Source organism: Oncorhynchus masou, chromosome 17 (genome assembly GCF_036934945.1).
Source record: "Oncorhynchus masou masou isolate Uvic2021 chromosome 17, UVic_Omas_1.1, whole genome shotgun sequence".
Taxonomy (NCBI): Eukaryota; Metazoa; Chordata; class Actinopteri; order Salmoniformes; family Salmonidae; genus Oncorhynchus; species Oncorhynchus masou.
In genome coordinates, this window is record NC_088228.1 from 17,317,502 (window position 1) to 17,340,907 (window position 23,406).

The 23,406-nt window shown below is 44.0% G+C and overlaps 1 protein-coding gene across 1 annotated transcript in view; it reads left to right on the plus strand.

Moving 5' to 3' along the window:
- Positions 1 to 6,219: 6,219 nt before the first annotated feature.
- The window catches only part of LOC135558632 (glypican-1-like), a 144,011-nt gene continuing 126,824 nt past the window's right edge, over positions 6,220 to 23,406 (plus strand). The window contains exons 1-2 of the mRNA XM_064992581.1: positions 6,220 to 6,299; positions 6,410 to 6,917. Coding sequence (XP_064848653.1) covers positions 6,758 to 6,917 — 160 coding nt within the window. The 5' untranslated portion in view covers positions 6,220 to 6,299; positions 6,410 to 6,757. The remainder of the gene's footprint in view (positions 6,300 to 6,409; positions 6,918 to 23,406) is intronic.

The window sequence follows — 23,406 nt, forward strand, 5'->3', positions numbered from 1 at the left end:
GTAGGGAGAAAGAGACACTACCACTAACAGGGGAGGTAGGGAGAAAGAGACACTGCCACTAACAGGGGAGGTAGGGAGAAAGAGACACTACCACTAACAGGGGAGGTAGGGAGAAAGAGACCCTGACACTTACAGGGGAGGTAGGGAGAAAGAGACACTGCCCCTACCACTAACAGGGGAGGTAGGGAGAAAGAGACACTGCCCCTACCACTAACAGGGGAGGTAGGGAGAAAGAGACACTGCCCCTACCAATAACAGGGGAGGTAGGGAGAAAGAGACACTACCACTAACAGGGGAGGTAGGGAGAAAGAGACACTACCACTAACAGGGGAGGTAGGGAGAAAGAGACACTACCACTAACAGGGGAGGTAGGGAGTAAGAGACCCTGCCCCTACCACTAACAGGGGAGGTAGGGAGAAAGAGACACTGCCCCTACCACTAACAGGGGAGGTAGGGAGAAAGAGACCCTGCCCCTACCACTAACAGGGGAGGTAGGGAGAAAGAGACCCTGCCCCTACCACTAACAGGGGAGGTAGGGAGAAAGAGACACTACCTCTAACAGGGGAGGTATGGAGAAAGATACACTGCCCCTACCACTAACCGGGGCGGTAGGGAGAAAGAGACACTGCCCCTACCACTAACAGGGGAGTTAGGGAGAAAGAGACACTTCCACTAACAGTGGAGGTAGGGAGAAAGAGACACTGCCCCTGCCACTAACAGGGGAGGTAGGGAGAAAGAGACACTGCCCCTACCACTAACAGGGGAGGTAGGGAGAAAGAGACACTTCCACTAACAGTGGAGGTAGGGAGAAAGAGACACTGCCCCTGCCACTAACAGGGGAGGTAGGGAGAAAGAGACACTGCCCCTACCACTAACAGGGGAGGTAGGGAGAAAGAGACACTCCCCCTACCACTAACAGGGGGGGGTAGGGAGAAAGAGACACTGCCCCTACCACTAACAGGGGAGATAGGGAGAAAGAGACACTGCCCCTACCACTAACAGGGGAGATAGGGGGAAAGAGACACTCCCCCTACCACTAACAGGGGGGTAGGGAGAAAGAGACACTGCCCCTACCACTAACAGGGGGGGGTAGGGAGAAAGAGACACTGCCCCTACCACTAACAGTGGGCTCAAATGAAGATGATATCTCCTAGATGGTAAATTCATCATGAAAACAAAGCGACAGACAGAGGAGAGGAAGAGCAATTTGGTGAAGGTTTTTCTATGAAGAGAGTAAGTGAATTTAGTAGAAATGTTCCGGCATTCATTGGAGTCTGCGGGAACATAGTTAGGAGTTCCACACAGGGGTCTGAGGAGCTCCAAGTGATACGAACCCCCCACAGTGTCCAGAACTCGGTTAGATGGTGCCAATCCAAACCAGTAGTTTAGGTTTGAGGACTGGAGGTTACTCCTAATACTTATAGCTGGACACAACAGATGGCGTGGGATATGCACCTGGAGTGGGATATGCACCTGGAGTGGGATATGCACCTGGAGTGGGATATGCACCTGGAGTGGGATATGCACCTGGAGTGGGATATGCACCTGGAGTGGGATATGCACCTGGAGTGGGATATGCACCTGGAGTGGGATATGCACCTAGAGTGGGATATGCACCTGGAGTGGGATATGCACCTAGAGTGGGATATGCACCTGGAGTGGGATATGCACCTGGAGTGGGATATGCACCTGGAGTGGGATATGCACCTGGAGTGGGATATGCACCTGGAGTGGGATATGCACCTGGAGTGGGATATGCACCTGGAGCATGACTTTACATCTCTTTGGAGGTCTGGAAATGTATGAGAAAGTTTGATTTTAGGGTGAACTACCCCTCTAACCTATCTCTATAGTGAAGACATGCAGGCACAGAACCTTTATAATGGCAATAGGTTATTACACATTAACAAGTACTTAATTGCATCTTCAACCTGCACTTTTTCACGTCAGCATTCATTGTAATCTTGTTGTTCATACTCATGTTGTGTGTTGTCCCAAAGCTGTTGTTACCAACAGGTTACAAGAGGCTTGTAATGAGAAGACCCAGAGTGTGGTGTATTACCCCTGACTCCCCAGCCTGCTGTACCCTCCACACTACCTTCCCAGGACTTTATGAGTTCACAGTAATTATCACGACTCTGTGGCAGCCACCAAGAGAGGTTCATTTATCCACTAAGACACATGACAAATGGAGGAGCCGAAATATTTAAATGGGAACAGCATGGAAGCCAATGAAAAGACTAATTGGATGAAGGTGTCAGAGAAGAGGAGAAGTGTAGAGCCAGATAGTGACTGTACGCTAATGTATAAGGAAAGACAAAGGAGGAGAGAGAGTGGGGTATACTATCAATGGGAGAGAGACGCCAGCGCTTTACAGGGCATTGTATTTCCTGTACTAGTCCATCACCTCTCTCTAACCAAACAGCTTACCTCCATACATTCTCACCCATTCCTAACCTCTTTCATTCCATCCCTCCTCTCTGTCTCTCAGCAACCTCTCTCCATCCATTCCCTTAGCCTTTTTCACAGTACTCTTCCTTACTTCCATTAATTTCTCTGCTTTTTGTCTCATAGACTCTTGCTTCCAACACAGGAAGACCCAGTAGAGCTGATGATGTGATTGATTGAAATATTTATAGCCTGGAAGCCGGTGTAATGGGATGTGTGGAATGTGTTCAGTTTGGTATTTGCCTATAGGAGACGTGGTGGTGCCAGACCACCAGGCTACCCACAGGGATAGGGAATGGTATACAGACCTCTAGCCCCCCCCAACGAGGTATCGCTCAGCCCCAACAATGGCCCTCCCACTAGGATGACGGCAGAATATCTGGGAAAGGAGTATTGGTTGGTATTGGCTTCTACTCCTCTCCTTTCCCTCTTCTCTCCTCCTTCTGTTTTTTCTCCCTTTTCTGTCTCTCTTTCTCGTCCCTCACCCTCTCTGTCATACCTCTTTCTCTCCTTTTCTCTGCCTTCTATTTCTCCTCCCTCATCTTTCGTCAAGATTTCGCCCTTTCTCCCCCTTCGCCTCTTTCTGTCTCTCTCAGGACTCTGTGTGGAGGATAATTCAGATGTGGTATTAGTGTAGACGCTGTGTTTGCACAGACAGACACTGTGCAAATGGCATCAGCAAGTGATATACAGAGAGAGAGAGAGAGAGAGAGAGAGAGAGAGAGAGAGAGAGAGAGAGAGAGAGAGAGAGAGAGCGAGAGAGAGAGAGAGAGAGAGAGAGAGAGAGAGAGAGAGAGAGAGAGAGAGAGAGAGAGAGAGAGAGAGAGAGAGAGAGAGAGAGAGAGAGAGAGAGAGAGAGAGAGAGAGAGAGAGAGAGCGAGAGCGAGAGAGAGAGAAAGAGAGAGAGAGAGAAAGAGAGAGAGAGAGAGAGCGAGAGAGAGAGAGTTCTCTTTAAGGTGAAAGTCCCAGTCATTAGGCACCTGTCAGCCTTTGTCTCTGGGGTATGTGGAGCTAACCCATAGCTTCACTGAAGGAGAGAGTGACTCTATATCTCACTCTGCCGCACACGCACACACACACACACACACACACACACACACACACACACACACACACACACACACACACACACACACACACACACACACACACACACACACACACACACACACACACACACACACAGAGAGCAGCAGGTATGGCCAACTGACAGCACCTACCACAGTGCCTCAGTGGGGTTTCTTTGTAAATACCTGTTTGCTGGCTTAACAGATCCAAACAGCCTTTAGTGCAGAGTGAAAAAAGTGTGTGTGTGTGTGCATGTGTGTCTATGATTTGAGTTCAATAGAACAGTATCATTTTCCTATTCACAGCAGTATCACGTCCCGAAAATGCCTGTCATGCAATAACAGTATGGTGTGGAAGATGAGTACCCACTCACCCTCTCACCCCCTCAGCTTCTCTCTCCTCCCCCTCTTCCCCCTCACCTCTCCCTCAAACCAAACACACACACACACACACATACTTCCTGCAGCCTGCTACTCGTTAGGAAAGCTTTCATGGTCAGGCCCAATAAAACTTAAATTGTGGAGCCTGCAGACAAAATGGCGGCGTTGTGGCTTTAGCCCGCGTTAATAATCTCCATACCAGACACCGGAGAGCTTCCCCATCAGGCTACCCTTATATACCACAACCAAGGGCCAACATAGAGCCACGTGTGTTGAAATATACACAGACCCTCACACACATGCATGCAGGGATGTACAAAAGTGAGGGAAAGGGAAAAAGAAAGAACTTCACATTCTTCTCTGTCTACTGCATGTGGTAGGAGGAGGAGTCTGTAAGGCCGCGCCCTTTTGACACACAACATCTAACTGCGCTACTAAAGTATAACAATACAATTAGCCACAAGAATGCAGAACAGTTCATAATACAGTACTGTAGCAATGTTGTAAAATATCCGCTATTCATTTCTACTAAGAATAACTATTATGTGTGATAAGAGAGGGTGTGAGCGAGTGGGTGTGTCTATGTAGTTGAGGGTGCACTGTGTGATACGTGAGAGGACCGTAGCTAATGCTAGGAGTGATCTAGTCACATGGTACAGCTAATAAGAATAGAGTGACAGTATGCATTCATAAACAATGTTGTGTGGTTACAAATAGATGCATGAAGCAGGACGGATATGACCATTTATGGCGTATTGCACACTTTTCTTTCTCTCTCGTTCTCTTTCTCTCTCTCTCTACCTCACTCACCCTCTCTCAATCTTTCCGTCCTTCCCTTAGTCTCCATCTTTCTTCCTCTACCCTCCCTCCCTCTCTCTTTTGTCCCTACTCCTCTTTATCTGGCCCCCCTTCCTCTGTCTCTTGTCCCCTCCTCTTCCTCTCTCTCTCCCTCTCTGAGCGAGGGCCAGTTTTCAGAATAGAAAACTTCAATGACATGATGACACATCTCCATCAGGAATTTTGAGATCAAACAAGGAAAACCATCTTCACGTTCAATGAGAGACATACACACCACTATACAGTATGCGTCACATTACGGTTTTGTGCCAGTAAGTCAGTAGAGGTGCATTTTGTATGTAGTCCTGCACTGACATTGAATTTGTTCAAAAAGATCAAACCCAGAAAGGGATGCAGGGTTGCTTGAGTACAGACAGGCTTTAGAGAGGAAGGTGTGAGAGGAACGAAGGACAGTTAAAGAACTGAAGTGTGTGAATACACAGCGGGCTGGTGAGAAAACCAGTGGGACGCTCTGTCACGGACACATTCGCTCAAATGCGTAGGAATCCATAGCCCATAAAATACAAGGACACCACACTTACAGTACATAACCACACAAAGGGATATGCTGCCTAGAGATGTGCATAAAGAGAGGAGAGAGAGAGAGAGATGGAAATAGGGAGAGAGTGAAAGAATGAGGGAGAGGGAGAGAGAGAGAGAGAGAGAGAGAGAGAGAGAGAGAGAGAGAGAGAGAGAGAGAGAGAGAGAGAGAGCGGGAGAGAGCATGAGGGTTGGAAAAAAGTACAAATCTGTGAAACCCAAATGCACAACTCTTCTGTCAGGTGAATATACACAACACACACACACACACACACACACACACACACACACACACACACACACACACACACACACACACACACACACACACACACACACACACACACACACACACACACACACACACACACACACACACACACACACACACACACACACACACACACACACAGCAAAGACAAGGGAGACAGTCAGAAGGGTACAGAACAGATAGACAGTGTTTGGGCAGGTAGCAGCATGCTCCCAGTCTGTAATTGCACCTTGAGGAGTGATGACACAGATAGGCGCCTGCACACGGACGCTAGCTGATGATTGTTGGACTGGTACCTGAGGGCAGCTGCTGATCCACCTGTGACACCTGAGGCCTTCAAGCTGTCAAGCCACATTGTACACATTCCTTTAGAAATAAGGTATGGGTAAGTCCACATGTCCACGGTAGCTGATAAGGTATTTTCAGTGATGCGTTAAATCATTCAAAAGATCGTATACTGTGTAAACATCCCTAAAAACAAAATTTACATATCTAATTAACTAAATTAGACTAGACAGGTGAGTGAGATTTGTGTCTAAAGGAACAGCTATAGCCTCTCTCTCTCATCTTTCTCTTTCTCTCTTTGCCCATTTGTTCTTGTCTCTTACACTATGTCCACCCCCTTCTCTCTCTCTGGCTCTCTCTCTCTCTCTCTCTGCCTCCTCCTCATTCGACCGAGTAGCAGCGCTGGGAGAGCATCATTACCTTTACCGCCGTTTTACCACTCACTCATCTGCTGACAGCTGCCATCTCCGGTAATACCATACAGAGACGTTCTTTTTCGTTAATGTTCACCTGTTAATTTCCTGGAATTTTGTAGATTCATGATTTGTCTTCTAAATGTGTTTATATTGCCTTTCCTCAGGTGACTGCACAGTGTTTACCGAATTGTCTTCCCAGAGGTGCAGATACATTTTGTGAAATTGATACAGTGGTTGATGTATCTACATTGAAACCAAAAAGCCCCTCGAGGTGCCCTGCGAAGAACTGCTCTCCCCTCCACACACACACACACACACGCTTCCCGTGCAGCACTGCGCAGAAACGGGGCGCAGCGAACCAACAGGAGAGCGACAGTAGCGAAGCCCAACGTAAAAGAGGAGTTTGGACAAACGGCTGGCAGTAGATGAATCCCGTTCTTTAGGACTTAGCTCAATCAAACTACACCCCCCTTTCGGATTTGAACTTGGCCGTGTGACGGTAATAGTGTAGGATGGATTTCCCCGTGTTTATGGCTCTGTTGATTTGCGCACTGACGGTCCCGGGATTCGGGGATATGGGGAGCGGAAAAGCTCAGAGTTGTTCGGATATCCGACAGTTCTACAATGGCAAGGGATTCAGTCTGAACGGAGTGCCTCAATCAGAAATATCAGGTAGGGTACTGTGTCTATCACTATAATGCTGCTTTGTGCATCGAATTTACTTTGCGTCCATGGAGATCATAACTTTATTTGTGTATGAAATAGATGGTTACTGTGACACCTGAGCCCTTGATAATAGGCTAAGCAACTGTAGATTGTTTACAGTTCGGATAATAAGATAGGTAGGCTTGTAAGTAGTCAGATCAGATTAAAAGTATGTTCCAATAACATGTTCTTTGCAGCACCCCAAACTCTGCTTTCCCTGCAAATATACTAGACTACTTAGGTTTTCAGGTTCAACTGATCTATATATGGGTGGAATGTTATTAATATATTGTTTTTTTTGGTTTTGTTATATATATATATATATATATATATATAAAGGACCAGATATGGCATGTTTAATATAGCCTACAGTTTCTGAGGGGGTGACAAGTAATGCTGAACCACAATATATATATATATATACATATATATATATATATATATATATATATATATATATATATATATATATATATATATATATATATATATATATATATATATATACTGTAGGCTATATCAATCATGCCATATCTGGTCCTTTACAAGCCTACTCAAAATATTTTGTAGTGAAACAGAACATCTCACTTTCAAGTGGAACCTTGGATTATTGACTTTTTATCTGTGTCATCAGTGTCTAGGCTACTTATAGCCAGTAGTGATCATGCATATCCTTCATGTCTGAGTGTCCCACGCTGCTCTGCCTTTCCACCAGTCTAATAATTATCCTTGCAGTGAAACCTCAGACCGCCACCCCCCCCCCCCACACCTCTCTCTCTTGCGTGCTCTCTCTCTCATTTTCATCTCTCTCTCTCTCATTTTCATCTCTCTCTCTCTCTCTCTCTCTCTCATTTTCATCTCTCTCTCTCTCTCTCTCTCATTTTCATCTCTCTCTCTCTCTCTCTCTCTCTCTCTCATTTTCATCTCTCTCTCTCCCTCTCTCTCTCTCTCATTTCATCTCTCTCTCTCTCTCTCTCTCTCTCTCTCATTCTCTCATTCTCTCATTCTCTCCCTGGTCATTCACTAGAAACTCCTGCTAGCCAGATGATCACTTTACCAGCATAACCATGCAAAGGTGATACTGCACACAGGCGTGTACACTCATACACATTATCCCCCCACCCCAAGCACTCACACACACTGACTGTGTTCTTCCAGCTCTTTTCATAGAAACGGTTACAAATGAGAATTCAGCTGATTATATGTCTGCCTTCCCAGGAATTCACCATGCTGGTCAAACGTAGTGTACTATATAGGGAATAAGGTGCCATTTGGGATGCACCCATGGTGGTTAGTTCAGCCTGATCACTAGAAATAAACTGGGCACTGGATGCAAACTTGTGATGCTCAGACCACTGAGCCACCACAGTTCACAATGCTTTAGCAAGCCTTGAGACTACATGATGATAGTTGATAGAAAATTGCCGTTGTTTTAATAATTTTGTTGTAGCCCTTTACTGCAATCAATTGACCATATCGCCCTCTAGTGGGCTCTTGGGTGGAATGTTATTCATATTATTCATATTTTTTTATTTTACCCCCTTTTCTCCCCAATTTCGTGGTATCCAATTGTTAGTAGTTACTATCTTGTCTCATCGCTACAACTCCCATACGGGCTCGGGAGAGACGAAGGTTGAAAGCCATGCGTCCTCCGAAACACAACCCAACCAAGCCGCACTGCTTCTTAACACAGCGTGCATCCAACCCAGAAGCCAGCCGCACCAATGTGTCGGAGGAAACACCATGCACCTGGCAACCTGGTTAGCGTGCGCTGCACCTGGCCCGCCAAAGGAGTCGCTAGTGTGCGATGAGACAAGGATATCCCTACCGACCAAACCCTCCCTAACCCGGACAAAGCTAGGCCAATCGTGCGTCGCCCCATGGACCTCCAGGTTGCAGCCGGCTGCGACAGAGCCTGGGCGCGAACCCAGAGTCTCTGGTGGCACAGCTGGCGCTGCAGCCCTAGGCCACTGCGCCACCCGGGAGGTCAATTCATAATTTTTTAATTCATAAACACATACTTTTTAAACGGTTTTGTTATATTTCAGTCTTCTACAAACTCAAAATTGAATAGATTTCAACTCTATATATGATATGGTATTGGTAGGTGTATACTGTTGTTACAAAGTAGATTTGTTTAAGACTACCAAGAAACACTCTGTGTGTCCCTGATTTCGCCTGCCGTAGTAAGACTAAGCCTTCCCAAAACCGTAGCCCTAACCTTAACAACTCGTAATTAATACCTAACCTTAACAACTCGTAATTAATACCTAACCTTAACAACTCGTATTTAATACCTAACCTTAACCACTCATAATTAATACCTAATCTTAACCACTCGTAATTAATACCTAATCTTAACCACTCGTAATTAATACCTAACCTTAACCACTCGTAATTAATACCTAACCTTAACCACTCGTAATTAATACCTAACCTTAACCACTCGTAATTAATACCTAACCTTAACCACTCGTAATTAATACCTAACCTTAACCACTCGTAATTAATACCTAACCTTAACCACTCGTATTTAATACCTAACCTTAACCACTCGTAATTAATACCTAACCTTAACCACTCGTAATTAATACCTAACCTTAACCACTCGTAATTAATACCTAACCTTAACCACTCGTATTTAATACCTAACCTTAACCACTCGCAATTAATACCTAACCTTAACCACCCGTAACTAATACCTAACCTTAACCACTCATAATTAATACCTAATCTTAACCACTCGTAATTAATACCTAACCTTAACCACTCGTAATTAATACCTAACCTTAACAACTCGTAATTAATACCTAATCTTAACCACTCGTAATTAATACCTAACCTTAACCACTCGTAATTAATACCTAACCTTAACCACTCGTAATTAATACCTAACCTTAACCACTCGTAATTAATACCTAACCTTAACCACTCAGAATTAATACCTCATCTTAACCCTTTGAGTTGTTTCTGTTTTAACCCTGGAACCACGCAGAAATTTAGGTTCATCCATAATACATTACATTTTGAAGGGGAACTATGAGATCTTGTTGGGTTAGTTACCACACAATGCTGGTTCCCAGTCCACACTCCAGCACAGTGAGAAAGCAATCACATAGTTACAGTATATAGGCCAGCCAGGTCCCGAAGACATCGAGAGATGTCTTCAAAACCCTCCTGTAGGGGCAACGGTGAGCACTATTACCATCAAGTATGCATGGGTAAGCACTGAGCTCTGTCTCCGAGGGTCACAGGTTTAATCCCAGTGCTAGATATTTGTTTATTTTATTTTAACCCTATCCCAAACCTTAACGTAATGCCTAAACTTAATTTAACCCTATCCCAAACCTTGACCCTTAACTTAATGCCTAAACTTAATTTAAACCTATCCCAAAACTTAACCCTTAACTTAATGCCTTACCTTAATTTAACTCTATCCCAAACCTTGACCCTTAACGTAATGCCTAAACTTAATTTAAACCTATCCCAAACCTTAAACCTTAATTTAATGTCTAAACTTATTTTAAACCTATCCCAAACCATAACCCTTAACTTAACCTTTCGTAATTAAAGCCTACATTAAACCAGCCGTGAGGCGCCTTGCCAGGAGGCTCAACCCTGGCTACTCAGGGTGTCAAAAACAACTTCGAAATTTGACGTTTGGAGTAACTTCAAAATTTGACTTTAGGAGAAATGTGGATAAATGTCAGAATCTGAAGTCAAATTTGTCCAACTGTGAGAGCTTGTATATAAACTCAGCAAAAAAAGAAAAGTCCCTTTTTCAGGACCCTGTCTTTTAAAGATAATTCTTAAAAATCCAAATAACTTCACATCTCTTTATTGTAAAGGGTTTAAACACTCTTTCCCATGCTTGTTCAATGAACCATAAACAATTAATGAACATGCACCTGTGGAACGGTCATTAAGATACTAACAGCTTACAGACGGTAGGCAATTAAGGTCACAGTTATGAAAACTTAGGACACTAGAGAGGCCTTTCTACTGACTCTGAAAACACCAAAAGAAAGATGTCCAGGGTCCCTGCTCATCTGTGTGCTGCAAGGAGGCATGAGAACTGCAGATGTGGCCAGGGCAATAAATTGCAATGTCCATACTGTGAGGCACCGAAGACAGCGCTACAGGGAGACAGGGCGGACAGCTGATCATCCTCGCAGTGGCAGACCACACAACACCTGCACAGAATCGGTACATCCGAACATCACACCTGCGGGACAGGTACAGGTACAATCCCTCCATCAGTGCTCAGACTGTCCACAATAGGCTGAGAGAGGCTGGACTGAGGGCTTGTAGGCCTGTTGTAAGGCAGGTCCTCACCAGATATCACCGGCAACAATGTCGCCTCTGGGCACAAACCCACTTTTTGCCAGACAGGACTGGCAAAAAGTGCTCTTCACTGACGAGTCGCGGTTTTGTCTCACCAGGGGTGATGGTCGGATTCACGTATATCGTCAAAGGAATGAGCGTTACACTGACGCCTGTACTCTGGAGCAGGATCGATTTGGAGGTGGAGGGTCCTTCATGGTCTGGGGCGGTGTGTCACAGCATCTGAGCTTGTTGTCATTGCAGGCAATCTCAACGCTGTGCGTTACAGGGAAGACATCCTCCTCCCTCATGTAGTACCCTTCCTGCAGGCTCATCCTGACATGACCCTCCAGAATGACAATGCCACCAGCCATACTGCTTGTTCTGTGTGTGATTTCCTGCCAGACAGGAATGTCAGTGTTCTGCCATGGCCAGCGACGATCCCGGATCTCAATCCCATTGAGCACGTCTGGGACCTGTTGTATCAGAGGGTGAGGACAAGGGCCATTCCCCCCAGAAATGTCTGAGAACTTGCAGGTGCCTTGGTGGAAGAGTGGGGTAACATCTCACAGCAAGAACTGGCAAATCTGGTGCAGTCCACAAGGAAGAGATGCACTGCAGTACTTAATGCAGCTGGTGGCCACACCAGATACTGTTACTTTTGATTTTGACCCCCCCCCTTTGTTCAGGGACACATTATTCAATTTCTGTTAGTCACATGTCTGTGGAACTTGTTCAGTTTATGTCTCAGTTGTTGAATCTGGCTATGTTCATACAAATACTTACACATGTTAAGTTTGCTGAAAATAAAGGCAGTTGACAGTGAGAGGACATTTATTTTTCTGCTGAGTTTACTATAGTCAGCTACTGGAGGGAGCAATACATTTGTTCATGTACAGACCCACTATTTACTACCATTGGGGGCTCCCGAGTGGTGCAACGGTCTAAGGCACTGAATCTCAGTGCTAGAGGTCTCACTAGAGACACTCTGGTTTGAATCCAGGCTGTATCACAGCCGGCCGTGATTAGGAGTACAATAGGGCGGCGCACAATTGGCCCAGCGTCATCCGGGTTTGGCCGGGGTAGGCCATTGTAAAGAAGAATTTGTTCTTAACTGACTTGCCTCGTTAAATAAAGGTTAAATAAATAAATAAAATGCCAATTTACAATGATATAAGGGCAGAAGAATGGCCATGCAAGATGGCACTTTACATCAGTAAGGTGCAGGAGACTTGAGTGACTCACTGTTCTGTCAACTGTCAATTCTGTCAATGGGTCGGCAGGGTACCCTAGTGGTTAGAGCATTGAACTAGTAACCGGAAGGTTGCAAGTTCAAACACCCGAGCTGACAAGGTACAAATCTGTCGTTCTGCCCCTGAACAGGCAGTTAACCCACTGTTCCTAGGCCGTCATTGAAAATAAGAATTTGTTCTTAACTGACTTGCCTAGTTAAAGGTAAAAAAAAAAAGGTGTTTTAATGCAACACTGTTCAAGCTACTACAGATACAGTACTGTATATTCAAGAGGCAACGCAGGACAATTGCAATAATATTGTAGGCTATTGGCACATACAGTATACACTGATACCCATAGTTTACAGTAGTATTAGTATTATAGAAGTAATAGTACAGTATGTGCTTTCTTCCCATACTACTATGTGTTCAAGCACTTTTTTCGCCAAAGACGTCTTTACCACTATGCTTAATCCATAGCCTAATGCTAAGGTGAATCACTATGTGATTGTGATTGCAAGAATGAGTGGTGATGTGATTACAAAAACAAGTCATGCGATTGCTAAAATGTGACAGACAACCTCGATTCGGTCTTATGTTGCAAAATCGGAAATTGTGTTTTTTTACATTGGATAAAAGTAGAGCTACAAAATGCTATTTTATACATTGCAGTTGAGGAATCATGAGAAAGTAATTCTGCTTTGAAAGTTGATAAACTTGTAACCCTACTTTTGAGCTCTACACCTATTCAGCATCATTCACACCCTCTTGAAAATAAATGATATTTAGTCCTTGGCTGATATCCTAATCCAGGGATCCCCAATTGATGGCCCACAGGCCGAATTTGGCCCGTGGGTGGTTTTATATACCTCCCAAGTTTTCTGAGCCCTCCCACAATTTTTTTTAAATTTTAATATTTTTTATTGTTGGACACATTTGACTAAAAAGACCAGGAAATCAGCTCCAAGTGATTTTAATTTAAGGAATCTGTTCCCAAATATTCCCACGCATAATAGAGAGAAACATGTGATTATATCCAAATGTAAACTTGGTTTGAAATTATTATGTTTTTGTCAAACATTATATCTGTTTGGGCTTCTTGCGGTCCATTTGCAGTCTACAAATTATTTGTAATTATATTCTGGCCCCCGAGTCTGAATCTAGTTGATGATCCCTGTACTAATCTGAATTTGGTGCAGGTCATGTTGTTCTTCACGTTACTGTCTCTGGTAAACACAAATTATTTAAAATAAAATGTAAGTTGTAACCAGCTTGCTAGCTAAACAATGAACCTTAATCCCAACCCAAACAGTATTAATACAAACAGATTGTCATAGCTTGCCACCATACATTAAATTATCTAGTATGAAACTGCAGGTAGCTAAAACTAAACAAATAAGTTCAATGTTAGCTAGCTAGCTAACATTAGGTTATAACTAGCAATGCACATGGATCTCTGAGATATGAATAATATTCCTTCACAGATCATACATGTAATTTTAGCTAGCGAGCCAGCAAGCTAACATTCGCAAGCTAGCTAACAGTACATTTTCACTTGCAATGAAAATGACTTTCTGACAAAATTAGAAACTTATAATATCTGAAAATGTAGCAAGACTCTTAACCATATACATGGATGAACACTCCATGGCAGACGAGAAGTAAGTAAGATGTCCTGTGTCGTTTCCATTTTGTTTGTACAGCTTGTTTGGCCCGTGTTGTGTCATGTCACTCCGGTTCACACTGACCGTGTGTAGAACGTAGTCCACAATTTTTTTCCCACTGATCTTTGTCGATAGCGCCTGCTATATTCAGGGCAGCTGTAAGGGGTGCGTACTGACGGCAGAGAAGTCAGGTGCAGGAGAGCAAAAACTGTGTTACAACAGCGTTGTGTTAAATACACATCATTAAATACATATAATGATGGAATTGAAACCAGGTGTGTGAGAAGAAAAGACAAAACAAATGAAAAATGAAAAATGGATCAATGATGGCTAGAAGACCGGTGACGCCGAACGCCGCCCGAACAAGGGGAGGAACCAACTTTGGTGGAAGTCGTGACAGCAGCATTGTTGTTGAGAGCAGTAGCAACACTTTTGCAGTTCTCCATTGCTAACGTTGTATCTTTAAAAAAAGACACGGTAGCAAGGATTATCTATACCTACTTGACAGCTCATGTTGTAGACAGAAGCATGCTACATCGCAGACAAATCCAAACTCATCTCTCGGGATGTCCAGCCCATCTATTGTCTCTGCCAATCATCGCTAGCGGGAAGCTTCCTGTCTTTTTCCATGGCTAAACCACCTAAGCTCGTAATTTAACAATTTTATTTGTATTTACAGATGGCATACAAGTTTGTTATTAAGGCACATGAAAGTTCACGTTCCAGAAGGCATTTCTAACAAAAAAAATCAAATTTTGATTTTAAAAAACATAGTACATCCAAATGCCTCTCCTACGAAGTAGTGATGTGCGACATACACCTAGCTTCCTGAAACAGGTCACAAATGTGATGGTGAAGTGATTGAAAAGTACCTGTATTAACATGAGTAGAGGGGGATGTAAATGTGATGAAAGTGTCAGGGTCACTAAGCCATACATCATAAACTTGGGAGGTCCCTGTGCTAATGGGACAGTCCTAATCAAATTGATTATCCATATAAATCAATGGGCAGAATGAATGCCAGTCTTCTGAAAGTCGTTTCCATTGTGTTGAGAACAAATCTGTCTTCCTGTTACAGAATGTGTTTTCTTTATTTTGTTTGCTGCTGTGGACCTTACAAATGTACAGGGCTCATTTCTAAAAGACAGTCTCAATATGACTTCCCTGTTGAAATAAAGGTAAATAAACAACAATAACTCTAGTCTGAGAGAGAGAGAGAGAGAGAGAGAGAGAGAGAGAGAGAGAGAGAGAGAGAGAGAGAGAGAGAGAGAGAGAGAGAGAGAGTCTTATCTCTGTACCCTCTATTCTAACATAAATAACATCTTGGTCTGGCATATTAAAGAGCTCAGTAATGTAGCCACCATTTAGATTTATAGTATGTCTCCCAATTATGAGACAGCTGAATGTTGCATCTGACCTGTGACATTTCTTCCCGATCATTCTTTCTTCCCCTGGAGGGACTTTAAGGACTGTGGGCTTGATCAGACTAATGTATTGGCTAAGACTGGCTCAAGGTCTTACGCCCAGTCCATCATTGTGATTCACTCTGGGAGAGAGAGGGGAGAGTTGGAAGAGTGGTTCGATGAGCTGGTGGCTGCATCTCAAGACTGTTAATGGGTGCCTTTGCTTTCATAGTATTTTTGTTTGTCATCATCAGGGCCTTGTGTTTTTCCTAGTCAGATCAGGGTGTGGGGACAGGGAAACTCCTGGCCTTATTCATTAGCTGGTTGGTGAAGGGACTGGATAGTTTTCCACCATGTTGCTTAGACCTGTCATGTTTTGTCATATCAGTGATTGTGGAGGAAAGGAGAAAATGGAATGCAGATAGTAAATACTATTGAGACACAGTCCCGAGCTTCTTAGTTTTGATTGGAAGGGGCATCGTCAGAAGATAGGATAAGCAGATTAGTCATTCGCAGCGGGTTAGCAGAGCTCTTATGGATTTCACTTTCCATTACATACCGAGTAAAAACACATATCAATAAATCATACTTAAGTGGGTATTTACAGTGTTACTAGCCTACTGTGTAAGACTTATGTCATGCAAAGTGCACCTTGTCATGCCTGATAATCATCACAGATTTCCACTGTGTTTACTGTGAGTGGAGGAAATTATTTTGTTTGCATCATTCCACGGCACATGCGCCCGCCCGCTCACACGTATGCACGTATGCACGCACACACACACACACACACACACACACACACACACACACACACACACACACACACACACACACACACACACACACACACACACACACACACACACACACACACACACACACACACACACACACACACACACACACACACACAGACACACCCTCAGGAGGCTGAAGAAATTTGGCTTGTCACCAAAATCACTCACAAACTTTTACAGATGCACAATCGAGAGCATCCTGTCGGGCTGTATGACCGCCTGGTACGGTAACTGCTCCGCCCACAACCGTAAGGCTCTCCAGAGGGTAGTGAGGACTACACAACGCATCACCGGGGGCAAACTACCTGCCCTCCAGGACACCTACACCACCCGATGTCACAGGAAGGCCAAAAAGATCATCAAGGACAACAACCACCCGAGCCACTGCCTGTTCACCCCGCTATCATCCAGAAGGCGAGGTCAGTACAGGTGCATCAAAGCTGGGACCTAGAGACTGAAAAACAGATTCTTTCTCAAGGCCATCAGACTGTTAAACAGCCACCACTAACATTGAGTGGCTGCTGCCAACATACTGACTCAAATCTCTAGCCAATTTAATAATAAGAAATTGGATGTAATAAATGTATCAATAGTCACTTTAAACAATGCCACTTTATATAATGTTTACATACCCTACATTACTCATCTCATATGTATATACTGTACTCTATATCATCTACTGCATCTTGCCTATGCCATTCGGCCATCGCTCATCCATATTTTTATATGTACATATTCTTATTCATGCTTTTACACGTGTGTATAAGGTCGTTTTTGTGAAATTGTTAGATTACTTGTGAGATATTATTACATGGTCGGAACTAGAAGCACAAGCATTTCGCTACACTCACATTAACATCTAACCATGTGTATGTGACCAATAAAATGTTACTTGATTTGATTTGACACACACACACATACACAAAGACACAGACATACCCCAAAAATGCATTCCCATTCAAAATGCTATTTTCCCTAACCACTAAAACTGAACTTAAACCTAACCCTAATCGTAACCCCTTACCCTAATTCTAACCCTAACCCTAATTGTAACCCTAACATTAAACCCTACCCCTAAGCCTAAAATAACCTTTTCCTTTTGGGGACTGGCGAAATGTCCCCAATCAATAGAATTTGTCTGGTTTTACTACCCTTGTGAGGACTTTTAGAGCTCGTAAGGATAGTAAAGTTAGACCACACACACACACACACACACACACACACACACACACACACACACACACACACACACACACACACACACACACACACACACACACACACACACACACACACACACACACACACACACACACACACACACACACACACACACACACACCCTGCCCCTCCTTCAAATCACCCTCATGATGGCTTAATGATTGTTTTGTCTACTGACAGGATGACATATATCATTTAACTAACTGATCGACAGACAGGACTTCAGACCTTGATTCATCAAAGCTGACATTGGGTGTCTGGTCTATGTTGTTTAGCCCTGAGACATCTCTGGTATTCCAAAGACCCTTGATGCAACCTTGTCTTTGCAGTTTTTGTGCCGTTCTTCAAGACCTTATTTTATTCACTGATTGTCACTTTAATCAAGAGAGTCTGGTTTAATTCAGTTTTCAGCATTTCAGGATAGCGCCCCCTAGCTGAGATAGTAGCCTTGGTGGTGGTGATGCGGTGTGTTCCCGCACGCATGTGTGGGTGTGTACGTGCAAGCATGTGTGTGTGCGTGTATATGTGTGCATGCTTTTGAGTTTGCATATGTGTTTGTGTGTGTGCATGCACACTTGCGCACGCTTGTGTGTGTGTTTGTGTGTGTGTGTGGCGTGAAGCATAAAGCAAGATGGCGCCAATAGAGATGGTAGGCTCGCTTCGAGTCTTTAGGAAGCTATGCAGCATTTTGTTTTTTATTATTTTTTACATTGTTAGCCCAGAAAATCTTAAGTGTTTTTAAATACAGCCGAGAGGATCTATCGGATATAAGAGCGACGTCAATTTACCAACATTACGATCTGGGAATACAACTTTCCCGAAGCTAATAATTTGTTCAGACCACCACCCAGGAGAGTGGATCTAATCTCAGAAGCTGACCCAAAACAACGCCGCCGCAGAAGAGGCAGATGGAGAAGATGGAGCAGCCTCCTGGTCAGGCTCTGTAGGCGTGCACACCGCCCACCGCTTCCGAGTATACTACTCTCCAATGTCCAGTCTCTTGACAACAAGGTAGATGGAATTAGAACAAGGGTTGCCTTCCAGAGAGACATCAGAGATTGTAACATTTTCTGTTTCATGGAAACATGGTTCTCGGGATATGTTGTCGGAGTCGGTTCAGCCACCGAACTTCTTCATATGTCGCGCCGACAGAGATAAACACCTCTCTGGGAAGAAGAAGGGCAGAGGTGTATGCTTCATGATTAACGACACATGATGTAATCATAGCAACATACAGGATCTCAAGTCCTTCTTTTCACCCGACTTAGAATTCCTTACACTCAAATGCCGGTCATATTATCCCCCAAGAGAATTATTGTCAGTTATCATCACAGCTGTGTATATACACCCTCAAGCAGATACCACAATGGCCCTCAAGGAACTTCACTGGACTATGTAAACTGGAAACCATATATCCTGAGGCTGCATTTATTGTTGCTGGGGATTTTAACAAAGCAAATTTGAGAACAAGGCTACCTAAATTCTATCAGCATTTTGATTGCAGCACTCGTGGAGGCAATACACTTGATCACTGCTACTCTAACTTCCGCGAAGCATACAAGGCCCTCCATTGCCCTCCCTTTGGTTAATCCGACCACAACTCCATCTTGCTCATACCGTCTTATAGGCAGAAGCTCAAACAGGATTTACCCGTGACTAGAACCATTCAACGCTGGTCTGACCAATCGGAATCTACGCTTCAAAATTGTTTTGATCACGCGAACTGGGAAATGTTCCGGGCAGCCTCAGAGAATAACATCAAGCTATAAGCTGACTCAGTGAGTGAGTTTATAAGGAAGTGCATTGGAGTTGTTGTACCAAATGTGACTATTAAAAAAAATTAAAATTTAAAATTTAAAAATTTAAACAGTGATGTTATTTCCTCCGCAAGGCAATCAAACAAGCAAAATGTTGGTACAGGGACAAAGTGGAGTCGCAATTCAACGGCTCAGACATGAGACGTATGTGACAAGGACTACAGGAAATCACGGACTACAAAAACAAAACCAGCCATGTCGAGGACATCGATGTCTTGCTCCCAGACAAGTTAAACAACTTCTTTGCCCACTTTGAGGATAATACAGTGCCACCATCACGGCCCTCCCCCTTCTCCGTGGCCGACCTGAGTCAGACATTTAAACGTGTTGACCCTCGCAAGGCTGCTGGCCTAGACGGCATCCCTAGCCACGTTCTCAGAGCTTGCGCAGACCAGCTGGCTGGTGTGTTTACAGACATATTCTATCAATCCCTATCTGAGTCTGCTGTCCCCAAATGCTTCAAGATGCCCTCCATTGTTCCTGTTCCCGAGAAGGCAATGATAACTGAACTAAATGACTACCGCCCCATAGCACTCACTTCTGTCATCATGAAGTGCTTTGACAGACTTGTCAAGGATCATATCACCTCCACCTTACTGGCCACCCTAGACCCACTTCAGTTTGCATACCGCCCCAACAGGTCCACAGATGATGCAATCGCCATCACACTGCACACTGCCCTATCCCATCTGGACAAGTGGAATACCTATGTAAGAATGCTGTTCATTGCATACAGCTCAGCATTCAACACCATAGTACCCTACAAGCTCATCATTAAGCTGGAAGCCCTGGGTCTCAACCCCGCCCTGTACAATTGGGTCTTGGACCTTCTGACGGGCCGCCCCGAGGTGGTGAAGGTAGGAAACAACATCTCCACTTCGCTGACACTCAACACTGTGGTCCCAGAAGAGTGTGTGCTCAGCCCTGTACTCCCTGTTCACCCATGACTGCGTGGCCATGTACGCCTCCAACTCAATCATCAAGTTTGCAGACGACACAACAGTAGTGGGCTTGATTACCAGCAACGAAGAGACAGCCTGCAAGGAGGAGGTGAGCGCACTCGGAGTGTGGTGTCAGGAAAACAACCTCTCAGCAGAGGGAGCACCCCCCTATCCACATTGAAGGGAGAGTAGTGGAGAAGGCGGAAGTTTTAAGTTCCTCAGCGTACATATCACAGACAAACTGAAATGGTCCACCCATACAGACAGTGTGGTAAAGAAGGCGCAACAGTGCCTCTTTAACTTCAGGAGGCTGAAGACATTTGGCTTGTCACCTAAAACCCTGACAAACTTTTACAGATGTACAATCGAGAGAATCCTGTCTGGCTGTATCACATGCTGGCACTGCACCACCCTCAACCGCAAGGCTCTCCAGAGGGTGGTGCGGTCTGCACAACGCATCACCCAACTACCTGCCCTCCAGGACACCTACACCATCCGATGTCACAGGAAGGCCAAAAAGATCATCAAGGATAGCAACCACCTGAGCCATTGCCTGTTCACCCCTCTACCATCCAGATGGCGCGGTCAGTACAGGTGCATCAAAGATGGAACCAAGAGACTGAAAAACAGCTTCTATCACAATGCTAAACAGCACTCACTAACTCAGAGAGGCTGCTGCCTACATAGAGATTCAAATAGCTGGCAACTTTAATAAATGGATCACTAGTCACTGTAAACAAATCCACTTTAGTAATTTTAACATATTTTACATTACTCATCTCATATGTACATAGCATACCTTATACTATACCTTGTAGGTGTCACGTTCTGACCTTAAGTTCTGTTGTTATGTCTTTGTTTTAGTATGTTCAGGGCGTGAGTTGGGTGGGTTGTCTATGTTCCTTTTTCTATGTTTTGGAATTTCTGTGTTTGACCTGGTATGGTTCTCAATCAGAGGCAGCTGTCAATCGTTGTCCCTGATTGAGAACTATACTTAGGTAGCCTGGTTTCACTTTTGAGTTGTGGGTGATTGTTTCCTGTTTCTGTATTTGTACCATACGGGACTGTTTCGATTTTCGTTTGTTCATTCACGTTGTTATTTTGTATTTTTGTAGTGTTCAGTTTTATATATTGACACTTACCACGCTGCACATTGGACCAACCTCTCTTACTCCTCGTCAGAAGAAGAGGAGAGTCGTTACAGTAGGCTTCATGTGCCTTTTTAAAAATGCATGTAGTTCTGTTCTTGTCTAATGATGTACTGTATTATGTCATTCTGTATTATGTTTCATTTTTTGTGTGGACCCCAGGAAGAGTAGATGCTGCTTTTGCAACAGCTGATGGGGATCGTAATAAAATACCAAAAACCATCTATTCAACCTTGCCTATGCTGCACGGCCATCGCTCAGCCATATATTTACATGTCCATATTCTTATTCCATCCCTTTAGATTTGTGTGTATTAGGTAATTGTTGGGGAATTGTTCGATTACTTGTTAGATATTGCTGCACTGTCGGAACAAGAAGCAAAAGCATTTTGCTACACTTGCATACACTTGCATTACCTGCAAATCATGTGTATGCGACCAATAAAATGTGATTTGATTTGATTTGAACTACACACACTTTGTGGCTCAATGTCACCTCTTACTGGGGCTAATGACATGCTAATAGTGACTGTGAATATGCTGCCTTACACACTGCTCTCAGCCCAGAGGTTAAATGCAGACAGATACTTTGTCCCTCCACAATGGCACAACACTGTGGACCAGCTGACGACTCAGAGATAGTCAACAACCACGTGCTTTGAGGCTAAGCTATATGGAATTGTTTGTAGAAAGTGATACCAAGGATCATTTAGCCGTTTGATTTAGAATTTGAAGACCCATTGAAGTATCCCCAGATCACATATATTTGATGAAAAATTAACATTTTGGCTTCACTGCTATTAGCCAATACAAACGCATTGAACAAAAGATATTCCACAAAAAAAATTAAAAGGAAGTTTGTTCTGATGTATCTGTCCTACATCTTAGAGATATAAGAAAGATCAGGAAATGTTTTTAGATCATTTCTTTTACATGCATTTAACCCCTTATTCTCGGAACTAAACCGTCTCCATATACAGTGGCTTCGGGAAAGTATTCAGACCACTTGACTTTTTTCACATTTTGTTACGTTAGAGCCTTATTTTAAAATGTATTAAATTGTTTTTTCCCCTCATCGATCTCCACACAATGACCCATAATGGCAAAGCAAATAGGGTATTCAGACCCTTTACTCAGTACTTTTTTGAAGCACGTTTGGCAGTGATTACAGAATCAAGTGTTCTTGGGTATGACGCTACAAGCTTGGCATACCTGTATTTGGGGAGTTTCTCCCATTCTTCTCTGCAGATCTTCTCAAGCACTGTCAGGTTGGATGGGAAGTGTTGCTGCACAGAAATGTTCAGGTCTCTCCAGAGATGTTTGATCGGGTTCAAGTCCAGGCTCTAGTTTGGCCACTCAAGGACATTCAGAGACATGTCACAAAGCCACGCCTACATTGTTTTGGCTGTGTGCTTAATGTCACTGTCCTGTTGGAAGGTGAACCTTCACCCTAGTCTGAGGTCCTGAGCTCTCTGGAGCAGGTTTAAATCAAGGATCTCTCTGTATCTTCCTCCATTAATATTTGCCTTGATCCTGACTAGTCTCCCAGTCCCTGCCAATGAAAAACATCTCCACAGCATGATGCTGCCACCATGTTTCACCGTAGGGATGGTGCCCGGTTTCCTCCAGACGTGACGCTTGGCATTCAGGCCAGAGAGTTTAAACTTGGTTTCATCAGACCAGAGAATCTTGTTTCTCATGGTCTGAGAGTCTTTAGGTGCCTTTTGGCAAACTCCAAGCGGGTTGTCATGTGCCTTTTAATGAGGAGTGTCTATCGTCAGGCCACTCTACCATAAAGGCCTGATTGGTGGCGGGCTGCAGAGATGGTTGACGTTCTGGAAGTTTCTCCCATCACCATAGAGGATCTCTAGAGCCACGTCAGAGTGACCATCAGGTTCTTGGTCACCT